At 47.8% G+C, this 16,491-nt stretch overlaps 1 protein-coding gene across 1 annotated transcript in view; it reads right to left on the minus strand.

Annotated features, from left to right (window-relative positions):
* LGR6 (leucine rich repeat containing G protein-coupled receptor 6) overlaps positions 1–16,491 on the minus strand; it is a 112,902-nt gene that overhangs the window by 66,741 nt on the left and 29,670 nt on the right. Inside the window, exon 2 of the mRNA XM_082069278.1 lies at positions 6,623–6,694. Within this exon, the coding sequence (XP_081925404.1) occupies positions 6,623–6,694 (72 nt within the window). The remainder of the gene's footprint in view (positions 1–6,622; positions 6,695–16,491) is intronic.

Below are 16,491 nucleotides of genomic sequence, written 5' to 3' on the forward strand. Positions count from 1 at the left end.
CTGGCTGGCTTGCTCTGGAAAGCTCATGTGTTCGGTGGATTTTAGATTCTGCTCCCTCCCCCTTCCCCACTCCTGTGATTTCTGGGAACATTCCTCCAGGCTTTGATCTGCATTCCCAATACACTCCAAGTTGGAACAAATTCATGGTTTACCACCTCATGGTTGCTGCAGTTCAATTACCACAAGCTCCCACCCCCTCCTGTACCCTGGGCTTCTTGGTCATGCTACAACTTTCATGGCACACCCAAAGGCTGTTTGTTGGGCATGATCGCTCATGTAATGTGCTCAGGCAACATGATGGTGCCCTTATCATTCACATTAGGAGGCAGGAACATTGCCCATTGGCAGGACAGGACAAATATGTGTGTCCACATCCCAGTGGAATTTTCCCCTTGCCAGATCTTTATTGAGCATGTCAGCCTCTCTCTTTGATCTCCAGCTCTAGTTTGTTTCTCAAGCACTAACACTGTCAAGGCAGAATCTGTGCCCAGATAAACTCTCAACAGTGTCATCGCACCAAAACTGTGCCATCTCCTGGGCACATGGGGGACCAAGGGCTCCCTGTTCTGCTCAGGTTTGTTCTCATGTTGGTGCAGAACAGGAATGAAGCCAATTAAGTCATGCAAGTGAAAACACGGTACATTTGAGAAAAAAGCCAGGCTTGGACGCTCCCTTCCCCCACAGGAATCTGCAGCTGGTCCTGGTCTGTTATCACCTGGAGGTGTCTCTAACATGGTCTTTATTGCCTTGTTCCATCCCTGAGGAGGAGACGAAGCAGACCTGTTTCTAACTCTGCTCTCCATGCCCCCACCGAATGCCTGTTCCAACTCGATAGATTGATGGCATTCGTTTCTTTTGTTTATGGTCCTCAAGCCAGTTTTCAACCCACACGAATGTTCATATGCAAGCTAGTTTGGTTTCATTTGCCAAGTAAGATTTAATAAGACACAACTCCTTAATGAATAACCCAATACAGGATACTGAATGCCTTCATACCATCTCCTTATGTTACAATCTGTCAAGGTTCTCAGGGGCAATTCGTTCCCTCCAGTCCTTTGGAGCAGTTTTGAGTGCTGACTCTACTTTGGATGCCCTACTTGGGGTACCCCAGAACAGAGGCAGTTTTCAGGAAAACTGGGACCAGTCATTCCCACTTGCAAGGTTTTCTCAAATGCTGAACACTATCACCAGCCTATCTGGAGTAGAAAAAGAAACATCTAAATTTTCACAACATTTCACAACACTTTGAATTCGTCAAAGCCAAGTCAGAACTTCTTCAATAACTTGGCTTCATTTTTCAATGTGCAAGATGGAGAACCTCCTAGAAGCCCTCCTTCCCTGTCCCCACCTGAAACTTGGCCAACATTTGTCTTTGAACCATGCCAGATTGCACCTTTGGAAGGCTCCAGCAGAATTATCCTTTAACCCTCTCTCTGCTGTTGCCCACCCACTGAACTGACAATGAGTGGCAAGGAGCAATGTCAAGCAGCAGGACAGAAAGTCCAAGATGAACTCCCTTGCTGCTGAAAAGTTGCAGAAGAGCCACAGCAGCGTGATTCATTGCCACATCCTTGTACCTTCTCAGATACAGGATCTAGGCAGCATCCTGGAGGAACCACAGTGCCCGGGCTTTCAGAGGAGCTGCAGCTCCTCACCTACAGCCATCTGGAAATGGAGAGCTGTGTCAGGCAAGGTGGCTACCAAGGGAGCAGTGGTGCTGCCTCCAAGTCTCAACATGGTAAAGCAAGGTCATGGCCCTACAAGGGTTTGTCTCTCGGCCAGAGTTTTCTGGAACCTGCTTGGTCATGGAAACGCACCAAAGCTGCTCTCCTAGGAGTACCCTACTGCAGACACACTACTGCGCTGCTCCAGGAAAGGCTTTTCACCACGGTGCAAGCACACTGATCATTGCCCAGAAATGACAGCACTGCTTCACACAGCAGAGCTATCGCTCCAGAAGGCGTCATGCCCCAAAGCCAGAATTGCTGCAGTGCTGCCTGTCACGAGAATGGGACTGACCTGGAGTGAGACCCTGTGCTGGACAATACCCCCAAAGACGGACGTCAGACGTCTGGGAGCTGACGTGGGAGCTGGCGGGTGCTCCAGCCTCGGGCACAGTGCAGCAGCACTGCTGCTCTGCAGTCCCTGACGGCTCCACCAGCCCTTGCACCTGCATGGGAAGAGGAGTGGGAAGGGGGTTTCTTCCATGGTGCAGGGCAGGAGAAGGGGGCTGTTGTGTTCACATCCCCAGTATGGACGCTTGCATTTTATTTTGTTTTGCTTTTATGCTGTTTCTTGGCCCCCAGTCCCTTGAGTTGCAAGAGCTCCCTGGGCAGGGGAACAGCCTGCAAGGGGAGGCCATGGAGTGTGTCCCGAGCCTGCTGTGTGTGCACCGCACAGAGGCACGGCGCTCCCCATGACGGTGAGTCCCGCTGCCCTCGGGGCCCGAGAAGAGGCAGGTGAAAGAGCCAGTGGCTGGGAAGGGGTCTGATCTTGCCGCTGTGCCCCGAAGCAAGAGGTGAATGGCAATGAACACCTGCCTTTGGCTGCAGTTTCTCTTCTTGGCACCAAGCGCTTGTGTTTGGATTCAGAGCACGGTAACAAAGCCCTTGCCGGCGAACACATTTCAACATGTTATTATTCCCAGGCTGGCTTTCAGGATCCTCTTTCTATTCCTTCTGTGCTGATTGCTCTTGTTTCTCTTGGCTCCTAGCTCTGGCTTTTCAGGCTTCATTAACTGGAATTTATTAGCAACTTTAAACAATCTTCCTGCTGCCAAAAAGAAGGAAAGAAAGGAAAGAAAAAAAAAAAAACAAGAAAGAAACAAAGAGGAGGCACACTAAACTCAGGACTGCTCCCTGCCTGTGTGAGGCCCAGGTCTGAACACCTCTGTCACTGGAAGATTTCTTTGCAGGGAGGGACTGGCGGGTGCTCGGGCTGGGATGCACCATGTCCCAAACAGACTCTCCTGTTTTCTGCTGGAGCTGGAGGCTGATGGTGACAGAGGAGAGCACAGACTGATGGAGCGGAGTCTCTGTCAGAGAGGAGTCCTCAGTGCCATTGCCTCTTCAAAGCCGCTGAGGCTGAAGCATGAGTGCTAATCGCGCCTGTGACACCTTCTGAGCAGCTCTCAGTAAAAACTAATGACTAAGAGGTCCCGGCGCACCTGAGAGGCCCGTTCTCTTCACTGGATGGGTGGACAAATGGAGGCACTGGCAGGGAAGTGGCTTTACCAAGACCACACAGTTTGGGCTGGAGCAGTCCTGGTGCCCTCGTCTGTGTCCCACCGCAGCACAGCTGGTCACGGCCATTCGGTCTCTGGAGGGGAGCTGAGCCAGCACAGAACTGTCCTGTGGGACACAGCCTGGCTGGACATTGTGGTGTGGCCTGGGTCATTGCTCCTCTGTCCTCAAGACCCTCAGGTGCCACTCTGCTCTCACTTGCCCCTGCACGTCCCCACCAGCACGGGTGCCTGTAGGGCACTGACATATCTGGGGCTCAGGTGGATCCAGCAACCTGGATTCACAGTGCTCCACAGCAGCCTGGAGGGTGCGCGGAACACGGCATGTTTGTCCTCAGTGTCCATAGGACACATGCACTTCCTCTAAACCATTTTCACAGCTTTATTTTCCCTTCCCAGTATTCCTGTTCCTCGGTTGAACTGCAGCTCTGTGCATAGGCTGAGCCTTGAGTTCAGCTGATCTCTGACTGTCATGAAACTCCACATTCATGGAGAACCTGAGACAGTGCTAAGATAGAGGCACAGAAAGAGGAGGAATCGTACAATGTGTGAAATGCCAGTTTTCCTCCAAGCTGCTGTGACCCTGGGCTACTGGGACGAGATCTGATGAGAGAAGATTGGCAGTGGCAGAGTGGGAGAATGGAACTATGAGGAGTTTGTGGGGGAGCCAGGGGAACATGGACTTTGATTACAGAGAGGATGAGGGTTACAGGTCATGCTCGTGTGTGTTCAATGGCCAGGGTTGTCAGGAATTTCTAGGATGTTTCTCAGCATTGGAGCAAGGTAAAAATGTCCCTAACACACAAGATTTTCTGGGTGACCCAAAAAGGAGATCTGAAAGTCTGTGTTGAATCTGGCAAGTATTTTTGGCTGAGGAATCTGTGATTTTTTTTCAGAATGTTCAAGTATCTTATTTAAATCATCTTTGCAATAAAGCAAATACCATTTGAAAGGCTTTTTTCTTTTAGAGTGTGACCCAAATTGAAAGAGTAAAGGTTAAGAAGTTACCTGAAAATAAAACATTTTTTTTTGTTTCATGCCAAAGAACTTTTCTTGGTTGACCAAAGCCCCAGAACATCAGTTGTTCACCTGGAATTTAATTTTGTCAGTTTTGTCTTCAGTTACTGTGTCCTCCAGCCTGTTACTCCCCCAGTTTATCAAGGATGTAGCAGGGAATGTAACAGGGTGTGGGGCAGGCTGGGGCTGCGAGGTCACCCAAAATCCCTGTAGGTGAGAAATGCCAGGTAAGTTGTATTTGAGGTTGATGACAGTCCTGTGAATGTTGTGTATACACACACCGTCCTTGCCTAGGTGCCGTTGCTGAAAGAATAACTTTAGATTTCTGATAATATATAAAAAATCCTTTCTTGCTTGATTTCATACCAGTTTCTTGATTTCTGTGAATAGGATTACTGTATTATTGCTGTCAAATGCAAGCATGAACTGGATATGCATAAAATCATGGAATCATTTAGGCTGGAAAAGATCTCTAAGATCATCGAGTCCAACGATTAACCCAACACTGCCAAGTCCACCTCTAAACCATGTCCCTAAGAACCTCGTCTACGTGTCTTTTAAACACCTCCAGGGATGGTTAGGTATAGATATATGATGTTGTTGTTTCCAATTCTTCTCCTTAATCTGATGTTTTTTCCAGTCAAAATACCTTTGCTTTTTGTGGCATTTAGAACCTCTAGCAGAACGTTCTCTAACAACTTCCAATTATTTTTCAGATTTTCCTGTTTAAATGTTTCCTCTTCATCTGTTTCATGCATAATTATTTTTGGCTGTGGGAAGCTGGCTCCTTTGGAGCCTATGAATATTTATTCATTGCCGGTTGAGACTTTCTGTTTGTGCATGACATTTAATCAGAACTTGATTGCTTTCAGCAAGACAACTGTTAATTGTGCACAACAGAGTATGGTCTCTGTGTGTGAGAAGCTGTACTACCCTCAGTGAATGCTCTGAGTGTCCGTACTTCAACACAGATGTTGACGAAATGGAAAGAGAAAGTCTGCGAGATGGAGGCAAGGTCTTGCACAAGCCACCTTCTGTGGGCAGCTCAAATTACTCCTGCTCAGTCTGCAAATGCCCAATGGAGAGGGGGGTTTGGCCAACTGGGGTCCCGACAAGTCTAATGGATAGAAACTGCAGACAGATGAAGACGAGTTGCAAGACCGTTTGAAGTCAATAACCTATAGCACGATTTCCAATTGCCCAGACTTTCCCAGTGGCCGAGCACTGCAGATGGTCACACAGAGCAGGGGTTGGTGTCAGTAAGGTGTCGGTCAGCACCACAACCCCTGCACGTCACTGGCATCACGCTGTGGTACTGCGTGCTGATGCACGTGGGATAGTAAACCTGGGAGATGAAAATGTCTCCTTTCAGGATAATGCAAACACCTTCTATGTAGGAAATTGTGACATTTTGCAAACTACCATTTTTGAAGTGTCAATGGCATTTGTGGCGATGGCTGCAGGAACTGATTTGGTAGGGTCAGTGTTTCATTTAGACAGATTAAGTAAGTGTTATATATACAGTAAGTTTACAACACATACATCAAATGCAGCATAATATTAGTATTTCATGCAATGTAATAATAGTGTTTTGAAGAAACTGCGTTTTCCATCAGAAGCTGTTGTGTTGAAAGAAGCAACAGTATGAGAATAACACCTGGAGGTATTTCTCATGGTCAAGTGGAGTAAGACCATACAGGTGCAATTTATCCATGCAGAAATGGCCAACCTCAACCTTCTGCCCCTGAGGCTCCGAGTTCTGGGGCTCTCAAGGGATTCCAGTGGTTTCTAATGCTGACGGTTAATTTTCACACTTTCAGAAGTGGAGCCACTCCTTCCCTGACACACAGACACACGCCGTTCCCCGGGGATCGTGATCGCTGCTGCGTCTCAGTGTGCCTGCCCAGACTGCAGTACACACCGGTGCATAACAGGACACCCCAGCCTCGGTGGCAAATGTTTTGGAATTTGATTGCCTGGGGTCATGCCATCTGAACTGCGATGTGCCCTGGAGCTGATGTGTCTCTGGGCTGCAGGAGGCTGTGGGGGGACCCTGCATGCAGAAGGGTGAATGGAACTCCCTGTTTGCTGGCCCTGCTCTGGGGCACAGCGTTGATTTTTGCGTAGTGGATTGGGTCCTCTGTTATTTTGGCTTTTGGCACACGCACCGTCTCAGCCTAAGGGTAATGTCCTCAATCAAATCCTACAGCCAGAGTAGCAAAAAGCCCCTCTCCCAGCATGCAGCCTCCTTCCGTCTCAGCCTGTAGCCCCAGTGGCAACACCGGGGTTGCTGCCAGAGCCACAGGCACCCTCTCCAGCGTCCCCACCACCACCCGACCATGCCCTGCCCCGCTCCAAACTCACAGCTCCTCCAGGAACCGAAGGTGGCGGAGAGTGCGGGGCTGCAGCCGGCTGATGTTGTTCATGCTCAGATCTCTAGTGGGAAAGAAAGACAGAAGTCTCTGATCAGTAACACTGTGGTTTGCACAGAATAAACCCCAGTGCCAGGCTCTGTGTCCCGTCTCTCTTAAGAGTGAATACAAGGAGGGCCTGCAAATGGCATTTCAGCATTAGCATCATATCCCAGCCCAGGCTCTGCCCACAAGGGGATAGAGGGGACAGCACAAGCAGTATTAGTGTCTCACAGTTTTTGGAGAGTGAACACAAATAGGAAGCCCAGTGATACTGGAGTAGGAGTATGTCCCTGGGCCCAAAATTATCTTTCTGTGACCATTGGCCATGCCAGCCACCACAGGGAGCTTTGTCAGCACATGGACACACAGCTGCTTTTGAGGAGAAAGCAAGCCATGGAAGAAGGGGCACATCCAGCTGGACAGGCATGCTCTAAACTGGAGAAACTGGAGAGCAACACCAGGAACGGGGGATGGAGGTTGGCTCTGTGATTGACAGACTCTGAGTTTAGGGAGGGATGGGAGGGATCTCTCTGATTGTGCTTGTCTCAGTCTTTGTCATCTCCAGCTAAAGGCTCAGCTCCTATCTGCTTAGGGTCTGACAGACCTGCGGGGAAGAGACTCTGCTGCAATCTAAAGGATCCAGTGGAGCTGCTGAGTCTGAAGCCCTTGGCACATTACCAAGTCACAGTGAGCTGCCCACTGCAGAGCTGTCATCGACTTAGGGTATAACAGCAGCAAAGTCTGTGGCACATGGTGTATTAGACCAGCTGGTAGTTGGAAAAACCAAGGGTGCTCCTGGGCTACAAGGCTCTTCAGGAGGTCTGGTACTTCATAGCACAACTCTGCCCTCATGACCAGCTGCACGTGAAAGAACGGTGCTTGTCAAGTCACCCAAGTCTAGAGGAAGCTCTGTCCAAGTGATTGCAACTGTGCATCCATTTTTACACCTATGAGGAAATATGAAGCTGAATTATAAGCTGATGTGGTTAAAACCAATGAGAATGAATGGACCATATCCCCTGAGCAAACAATCCTAGTCAAATGTCATCTGAGGTGCTGGGTAGAGTCATATGATGAAGAATGGACTATTTTTGATCATTGTGTATAGACAGGACACCAGTAAGGTTTGGAAAGTGTCTACTAAAGAGACTTAAAATGTTTGGGGTGTAGCCTCCTTCATTTTCCACTCCTGTCCCCCAACTTTCTGACCAAATCTCTTTGGCATTGATCAAGGCAGATCACACCTAAGCAAGGTCTAAAGCCTGACTCTACAGTTTCTCTGGAGATGTGTCCTCTGACAAAACTGCAGTTTCATGAGCCCTATTTGAAGATATTCCTGGCAAAGTTTGGTTTGTGTTTTTTTTTTTTTCCTTTGTAATTTTCTCCTCTCCAAAGGAAGTGATGGAAAGATCCCCCAAAGACCTACGAGAATTCAAAATGAAGTTATTGTCTGCATTGTTCTGTGTGCAATGCTGCATTCTATATTTGGATGATCTTGGGATACAACAGAAGGGTTAAAATATTATTTTGTGCCGCTTCTATTTTTATTTTTAAATCCCTAAGGGCAGTTGCTACTTAGCACCCATTAAAACATCTTTTTTCCTACATCAAAGTGTCTCCTGTTTATGTTGTAATGAATCAGTCTGATGTTTTGACATGTTGTGAAACAATGTAAAAATAATGAAAAATAACATAAAATGAAAGGCAACGAAACAAAACACAGATATGAAACATCCAATATCTCCTTGAAACTCCGAGGCATATTCCTTAAGCAGCCTTCCGCTGGCAGTGTAGGGAATACTGCTTGCCTGCTCACTTCTCAAACCCCATCGAGCTGCATTTCGGGTGCCCAGCCCTGTCCTCGGCATGATGGGGACAGTCACCTGTCCCGCACCCCTGGGCAGGGGGACAGAGGGTACAGGGATGCACAGACCCTCAGCACCAGTCCCACCCAGCAGCTCTGTAGCATGCAGCTGGTGCAAATGGGGAGGCTAAAAATGTTTTGACTCCTTCTTTCCCCCTGCTTGATCCATGCCATGAAGAGGAACAAAATGCACTGTTTTCTGAAGAAATCTTCCAAAAGGCAGAGGAGAAATACCATTAACCTGTCACTCCGGCAGCCTCACTCCACCTGGCATGACTTCTCTTTAAACGCCCACTCCCCTCCCTCTCGCCTTCTTGCACCCCTGGGCTCGTGGCCATGGACGGGTCTGAGGGAAGGGGCTCTCTCTCATGGGGCAGAGAACTAAAATCCAGCCCTGCTTTCCAAGACTATTGTATGGGGAACATTTTGGGTTAATTTATTCAAAAGTCACTGATATTTTGAGGTGTTTGGATGTTCTGGTGTTTTGCAGTCCTGCAGGACTCGACTGCAACACATCTACACTCACCATACTGAAAAGGGGAGGCCCATAGTGCAAACCCTGGTTGTGGTCTGCTAGCTAAGGAGCGGTGAGGCAAATATGGTGTCAACAACTCAGCTTTACTGTTAGCTCCCCAGCGTGATATCCCACAGCAGCCCCACATCGGCTCCTCCAGAGCGGTGGACTTCACACCTGGCTTGGTGTGATGGATTTCCTGGACTGCCCATGGTATGAGGACATCATGGAGGGGATGGTGCAAGGGCAGATGGTGTGAGGGAAGAGAAGGTTCCTCCAAGGGCTGGAAATGAGCTTCCTGTGCACAGTCCTGGCCTCGGTGATTTTGCTAGCCACAAAAGTACGAGATGTTGCTCCACAGGTTGTCCATGCTTGTGTGAAAGCTGAGGCACAAGATTCTTTCTTGAAGTGTTGTGGGAGTAAATATTTGACTTATTACTCATGTAAAGATGTTGTTGACTGGTTGCTGTGTTTTCCCAAGCTCATGCTTTTCCTCTTAGTAAAGTTTCTTGTGTTAGGTACATCCCCAGTGCATGCAAGAGTGGAAATGTTTCCTGCCAGAGTAATCAGAGAAGCTATTTATCTCTCCAAGTGTTTGGGGCTGGTTACTTCAGCCAGCCACATTTAGTTAATTTTATAAGGAACTCATGGTATTTGAACCTCATTGGATTGTTTTTTTCCCTGCAACATCTAGCAGAAGGATTAGGGATGCGTGGACTAAATGGATTAGAGACTCCTCTGACCTTTGTCAGCTCTCTCAATGACTTTGGCTTTCCAAAATAGCTCCCTTTTTTGAATGACAAGCATCCAGTGGAGTCTAAACATGACTATTGTCATTTGCACAGGAGAAACCATTACAAAGATGGAGACGTTACCATGGCAGGCATTATAGAAACACATGAAGAACATCATTCAGATCCCAAAGTCCTTTAAAATCTAACCAAAATCAGAAAGGTAGGAGAGGATAGGGATGCTGCAGCTTTACCCAGGCTTATAATGTAGGACCAGCAGAGGAACAGTCCATGTCCTTGCCTTTGAGTTCATGGGAGCACACTGCATTGGGGCACTGGGACAAGCCGTCCCTGTCCCAGACCTCCTGTGTTCCTGGTTCCCTGGTGACTGGCCCATCTGTCCCCTCTGCAAGGTATCAAGTAGAAGCAGGAAACCTTTTGTTGTCAAATCATTTTGCATGTCTGTGATCTGAAATGCTGACAGTAGAGCGAACCACCCCACTACTCCAGGAACTGAAAGTCTTGTTCTGGTATCGCCCCCATTTACCCATGAAGCAATGTCTTTTAAGGCCTCTTGCATCAGGTGTTGAAATTACCTATGCTTCCCAATGGCACTGCACCAAAGCCATCACGGCTATAATTAGTGTGATTTAACATCCCCCCATTCCCCAACTAATTCTAAACATTTATCGTAAGAATTTCTAACTTGTACCAGCAGGAAAACTGAGACACAGTTCATGGAAGCTGAGCTCATGTGATTCAGCCTCAGACCTTACAACTCCTCTGGCCCTCGAGGGGTTCCTTAAATTATTTGCTTTGATGTCGCCTTCTTTCATGAGCAACCTTTGATTATTCACTGATTAGCTGATCTTCCTTAACAAAAAATGATGTGACACACACCACGCTTTGGGTACTCAGGTAGGACTGTCTGCCGTGCCCTCTAACAGTGCTATGAGATGGTTACCACAGTGGTTTGGTTCATGGATGGTATGAGCTTTAAAGATCAAAGGAATTTATCTTTGGCATAATTGCTTGGGCAGGTGGGATGCAGGCAGTGCTGCTGTTGCTCCGAAATATGGAGCCACGGATGTCCCTGTGGGGAGCAGCCCAGTCCCAGAAGACTCTGTTCAGCTCTGGTGAAGGCACCTGCAGGACCCTGTGGAACTATACTCTCTTACGCCAAAAGGGAAGGTTTTTGTGCTACAATACGTGGCTCTGCATGAAGGGCACCTCGTGATACTTGCTCACGATAGGCTTAAGCAATATCTTCAGGATGTAGCTCTAGGGACAGCGAGATTGATGTGTCTCACACAAACTCAAGGTGTCTAAAAGCTGCCCACAAAAGCAAGGAGAGATGAACCTTGTCCATCACCCCCAGAGCTCCTGATATACCTCTTCCCAGAATATAAGCAAAGTGTTTCCCCAGAGATTCACTCTAATGTGCAGTTACACAAGCAGAAGCCAACACACGTAAAGCAAAACAGGTTGAAGCCACATTGGAGTAACACAACGAGATTGTGGTTGCTTGGTCAGGAGAGATTGAAGGTGAAGTCTGCAGTGATATGGTTTTGGCCAAGGACAAGCACAAAACCTACAGAGCCCGTTGTGCATCTAGCTCAAGATCTGCAAAGTGCCCATCACTGGCAGAGAGATGATGCTCTCCTGGAAGCCATCACAGGGCTGGGAGTTTTCCTATAGAAAGCTCCTAGCTCCTAGCTTTCCTACATAGCTCCTAGCTATGGCTGTGAGAAGACATGCCCCAGCCACCTCTCTCTGTACTCCAAAGTGACAGAAACTCTGGTCATTAGCTACAGTCTCCTGAAATGCTTTCCATGGGTCCCTCTGTCACTCAGCACCCTCCTCCTGGCTTCTATGGTACCTCAGTGAAAGCCCATGCATGTGGCAAGAGCTGGAAGTGATGACAGATGTTGCCCAAGCCACTTGGATAGGATTTTCAGTATTTAGGGAAATGGACCTTGTGCTGCTTTTTTGTAAGGAGGCAAGGTTGCCCCTTATAACATGTCTGACAGCTGTCTAAGGTTTTGAGCCTACAGGAAGCTACTAGGAATCCCAAATAATGACTAGCTTCTCAAGCCCTGATTTGCTCCACTATATGAATACCTTCCCATTTTCCAAGATGTTCAAGATATTAATGTGCATTCTTCCCAGCATGGACTCGACCTGGCTCCTCCCAGTGTTGGTGCCAAACACGTAGGTTCCTGGATGGTAAAAAACACCTTCCTTACACTCAGACAGTTGAGAAGAATCTTTTATGATTGTGGGGAGAAGCTAATGACCTGGTATCCTCTTGATTAATTAATTGCACAATTACAGCATTAAGGCCTCCCAGCCTAGCAGTTTGATTCCTGGGGGAGCTGTACAAACCAGATCAAAATGCCCATCCTTACCTTGGAAAGGTCTGACCCTAGATCTGTTCTTTCAAGGCATGAAACACTCTTGTCTCTGAAATCACTAGGAGATGAGCAATGTCTCTCCCTATCTTCTGGCCACTCTCATTAGCATCCAGTGGAAAACGCACAATCACAGCACCTTTAGAAAAGAAGCTCAAAGGCAACAAATGATGGCTTTAGGAATTCTTCAGATTGTACTAGAGTGATTCACAAACGTTCTGGTTATCTCCTTTCCTCTTTATCTTGAAATCTCCAAGGTCACCACAAAATGCCTGAATTGCTTGGGGTAAAGCTGGGGCCGATGATAGAAGGGCACTTGGAGCCATAGAACCAGTTGAAATCTTTTCTAAAGCCTGCAGGTTGAAAACTACGATAAAGTTAGTCTCCATAAAGAAATGGAGAAAGGGAAGATAAAGAGATCAAAGCAGCGAAAGCTAATTTGCATTACACCATATCTGGAGGCACCAGCCCTCCTTCAATCCCATATCACTGCAGTAGGCAAGAGCGGAACGTGTTTCTACTCCCACCTCTCCATGTTTGAAAATAGATCAGTCATCTTAGATCATCCCCCATGAGTAGGCCCTATCCAAGATCTCCAAAAAGTTTCAGTAATAAAGACTCAGCCAAAGCCAGTGTGCCAGGTTGAAATTAAGCCCATCCCTGCACTATCAGGTCTTCAGAAGTCTGGTCTGTGCAGTGAATAGTGGTGACCTATGGCATGCACAACTCTCATGTCGCTCTGGCTGCTCCACTTCCAGCTGCTGCTGCAGCTGCCCTGGCTCTACACCGTGTTATGTGCCCTCCACGCATGAGAGTAGAAAGGTGCTGAGCAAAGGAGTGACACATTTCTGCCCCTGGCAATGGCTGATGTGAGAACAAAAAGAAATAACTTTTAGGAACCATCTGCCAGGTCTGGGTGGTCAGTGAGGACCATCTCATTCCAGGGCCCTCAGGGTCTGCCAGGGGAAGGGCTTTCCCTCAACAGCAGAGGAGGAAGGGGGAAGGTGTGGGGTGCACAGCCAGTGGAAAACAGAAGGGCGAGACCCTTGGCAGGAGAGGCTGCAGCCACATGGAGGAGACACTGCTGGGAAGAAGCAAGGAGCTGCCTCCAGAAGTCACTGTACCACTACTCTACCAGAGGTGGAACTTGGATCAGAAGGCAGTTTTTCAGAAAGCGCAAAACCTCCCTTCAGGTTTGCGCTTTGCTTTTTTAATCTGGTTTATGGCACTGCTTTGGTCGTGACTGTGAGAAGCTGTCATCACGAAAGAGGGCTACCCGTGCAGGGGTTCTCAAAGAAACTTAAGTAAGGCCCTGAAAATTGCAAACAGCAATAATACAACATCTGCAGAGTGGCTGCCTCCAGAGGAGAAGATCATGTTATAACCTAACACCTGCGTAGCAATGAGGCAGTGTTCAGGCCTTGCTTTTCAGCTCACTCATCTTGGAGATGGTGTGCTTTATGCCAAAACAAGTAAGCGAAGGAACAATCACGTCATGACAAGGCTGAATACATTTAATGCACTCAAGCAGGAACGGAAGGCAATAATTCACTCTGAAGCAGTTCAAGTTTGGGATAGTCTGGCATTGCAGATGATTTATATTTAGAGTTGGGCTTGGCAGGTGCTTTTATGGAACTGAAGTTTGGTTTTCTATTGTATTCAACCTGTCCCAGAAATAGTTTAAACCATTCTGCTTTGTGGCATGGCCAACTTTTAATTATCTCATCTGGGAAAGAAGCACACAGAATTTCCCTGTTTTATTTCCTGGGAGGTGGGTAGTGCGAGGTGCTGCTGGTGACATGATGCTTGTGCTGATCGGAGATGGTCAGCCTTTTCGGAATCCTACACCCAACCATCTGGTGGATTGACAGAAACACTCCTGCCCCAGCCCTCTCTCCTTCTCTCCAGCCTCCTGTACCACAATACTGGTGTGTGGACTGAGAATTAAAAGACCAGCTAAGACCACGTGCTCCCAGGAGGACAGACAACATGTCCTTGTGGTGGAGCTGCCCGGCCATCAGTGTCTGTGACGTGTTCTGCAGAACTGTCTGTGCTGGGCTACAATGTCTGTGGGGGACTACGGTGGGTCCGTGGATTCCCTGACCGAGGGCATGGGAACAGAAATTAGCTTTGAAGATATGAAGGCCTACCCATGAGAAAGATGGGAGTAAAGGAGTATCTGGAGATGTTCAGGATGTACCCATGCGAGAGAAGGGAGTAAGAGTAACATTGATGATAGCAAAATTAGACAATGAAATGTTACTGCTGTAACTTGTAACCAATAGTGAAGAGACACATGAATTGATAAAACTGTATAAAAATGCACTTGTGTCAATAAATGGCATCTACTACTTTCATCATGGAAGAACATGGTCTATGTCGTTTGTCCATCTCAACCGTGACCAATGTCCTGTCTGCATCGGCTCATGCAAGGTGATGGCCAACGCCAACACTCCTGGAGCTGCTGCTGGCCACCCAACCTGAGGCAGAGAAGGACATGGAGGGACTCACTCCCAGCAGCTGGATTGACCACTTGTCTTTGGAAATAGGATCCCAACCTTCAGTCCCATTGGACAAGGGCATGATGCCAGAGCTGTAGGGATGGATGAGCCTCTGCTGGTGCCCAGGCCAATGTTAAATGTTTTGCCTTCCTCATGAGACTCTGAGCAAAGGAAATATATAAAAAAAAATTGCTCTTGTATGTGTTCCTGCCTTCCTTTTTTGTTTGTGTGTGTCTATGCAGGAGGATGGATTTCGTCAGAGTGAGAAGGGAAGCATCACCTTACTCAAGGAAGCAGAACAGGCTCTGGGGTGGGATTCACAGGTGACCCTGGCTATTGCCCTGAGTACCAATGGTTGACCTCGCATATGGGGACAAAGTCAAGAAAAGTAAGAAAAACCCAGGATTTAAGAAAATTCAGAAGCATATATACAACTTAAAATAGCTATTTTTATATTATGTAGGTCTTGTATCTAGGGCATTATAAAAACTGAGAAGCACTGGTCTTCCTGCTGGTACCAGGGCAGAAAACCACAAGACCGATGTTATGTGCAGAGATAGGATATTACTAGACAACTCCCACTGTTATCTGCAAGGGGTGTTGGAGGCCATGGCATGATCGTAGGACAGAGACTCTGTCTGTAGACCTTCCTCTAAGAACCAGGTGCTAGAGCCGTTCTGGTGCACAGACAAAGGTTGAGGTTATGCACACCAGGGATGTCCATCAGGAATATCTTTTGGGGCATTCACCAGGGGTAGATGCAAAGCTCACGCAGGCAGAAAATCAGGAGACAAAATGCATCTTAAGAAGAAACATGGGGCTGTTCTCCTCATTCTCATGGGCCTCTGGCAAAGGGCAGATGCTGATGACCATCATTCAAAGAGCAGCATGGGACAGTCCCATCACTGTCCTTATAGGTCCCTCTAGTACTCAGCTCCTGTACACTCCCCAGCAGGTAGCTGGGCTGGAGCTATTTCTGGAGATGCTCCCAGGAAGGTTCACGAATGGTCAGTCTCAGATGTTATCTATGACAGCCAACTATGTAGGTCCAGGTGTGTAGAAACCAGGCTAGAGGTGAGACACAATCCTGTCCAAGCTGGAGGGATAACAATGTCCTGTCCGGAGCCCTCAGACTGCCCTGAATGTGCTTCTGATACATTCACAAATGTGGAGGAGCTGACGTGAGCTGACACTGTGTGGGGCATATGGATCATGTCTCCAGCATGTTCTCCACCCTGATGCTCCACCATGGTTCTGGGCTGAGTAAGGCGTGTGCTAACGGCTGCTCCACCCCCCATAAAAGGTAACCTTGAAGCCTCTTGTTAGTTTTCTAACCAGCTCCCTTATTAATGACCTAAGCCTGTCCAAAGACATGACTTCAGATAGCTAGAAAACTCAGGAGCCCAGAGATGACATGACAAAGTTGTGCAGCTGCAAAAAGTGGGTCCATATTTGCTTAAACCAACCACTTACAGAAGTCATAGTACTGGTCTGGAGCAGTTCAGAATCTAAGCAATGTGGCAGCCTGAAGTTGTGGACCCCAACAAAATGGCCTTTCACAGCAAAAGGGATGATGAAGTGTCAGCATAGATAGTGCAGCATTTCCTGATCCATGCCCACTATACTCACATCGAGAAGGGATTTCAAAAACACCACGTGGACAGTTGCAAGTTGCAAACGTATTTCTTCCAGCTGAAAGTGAACACCTTCTCACCCCCACACAGCCCATGAGACATCACCTTTTGCACCAACTGTCCGCTGGCCTTGCCATGCACCCACACACTTGTATGATCTGGTG

The sequence above is a fragment of the Streptopelia decaocto genome (genome assembly GCF_964273445.1).
Source record: "Streptopelia decaocto genome assembly, chromosome: 19".
NCBI lineage: Eukaryota > Metazoa > Chordata > Aves > Columbiformes > Columbidae > Streptopelia > Streptopelia decaocto.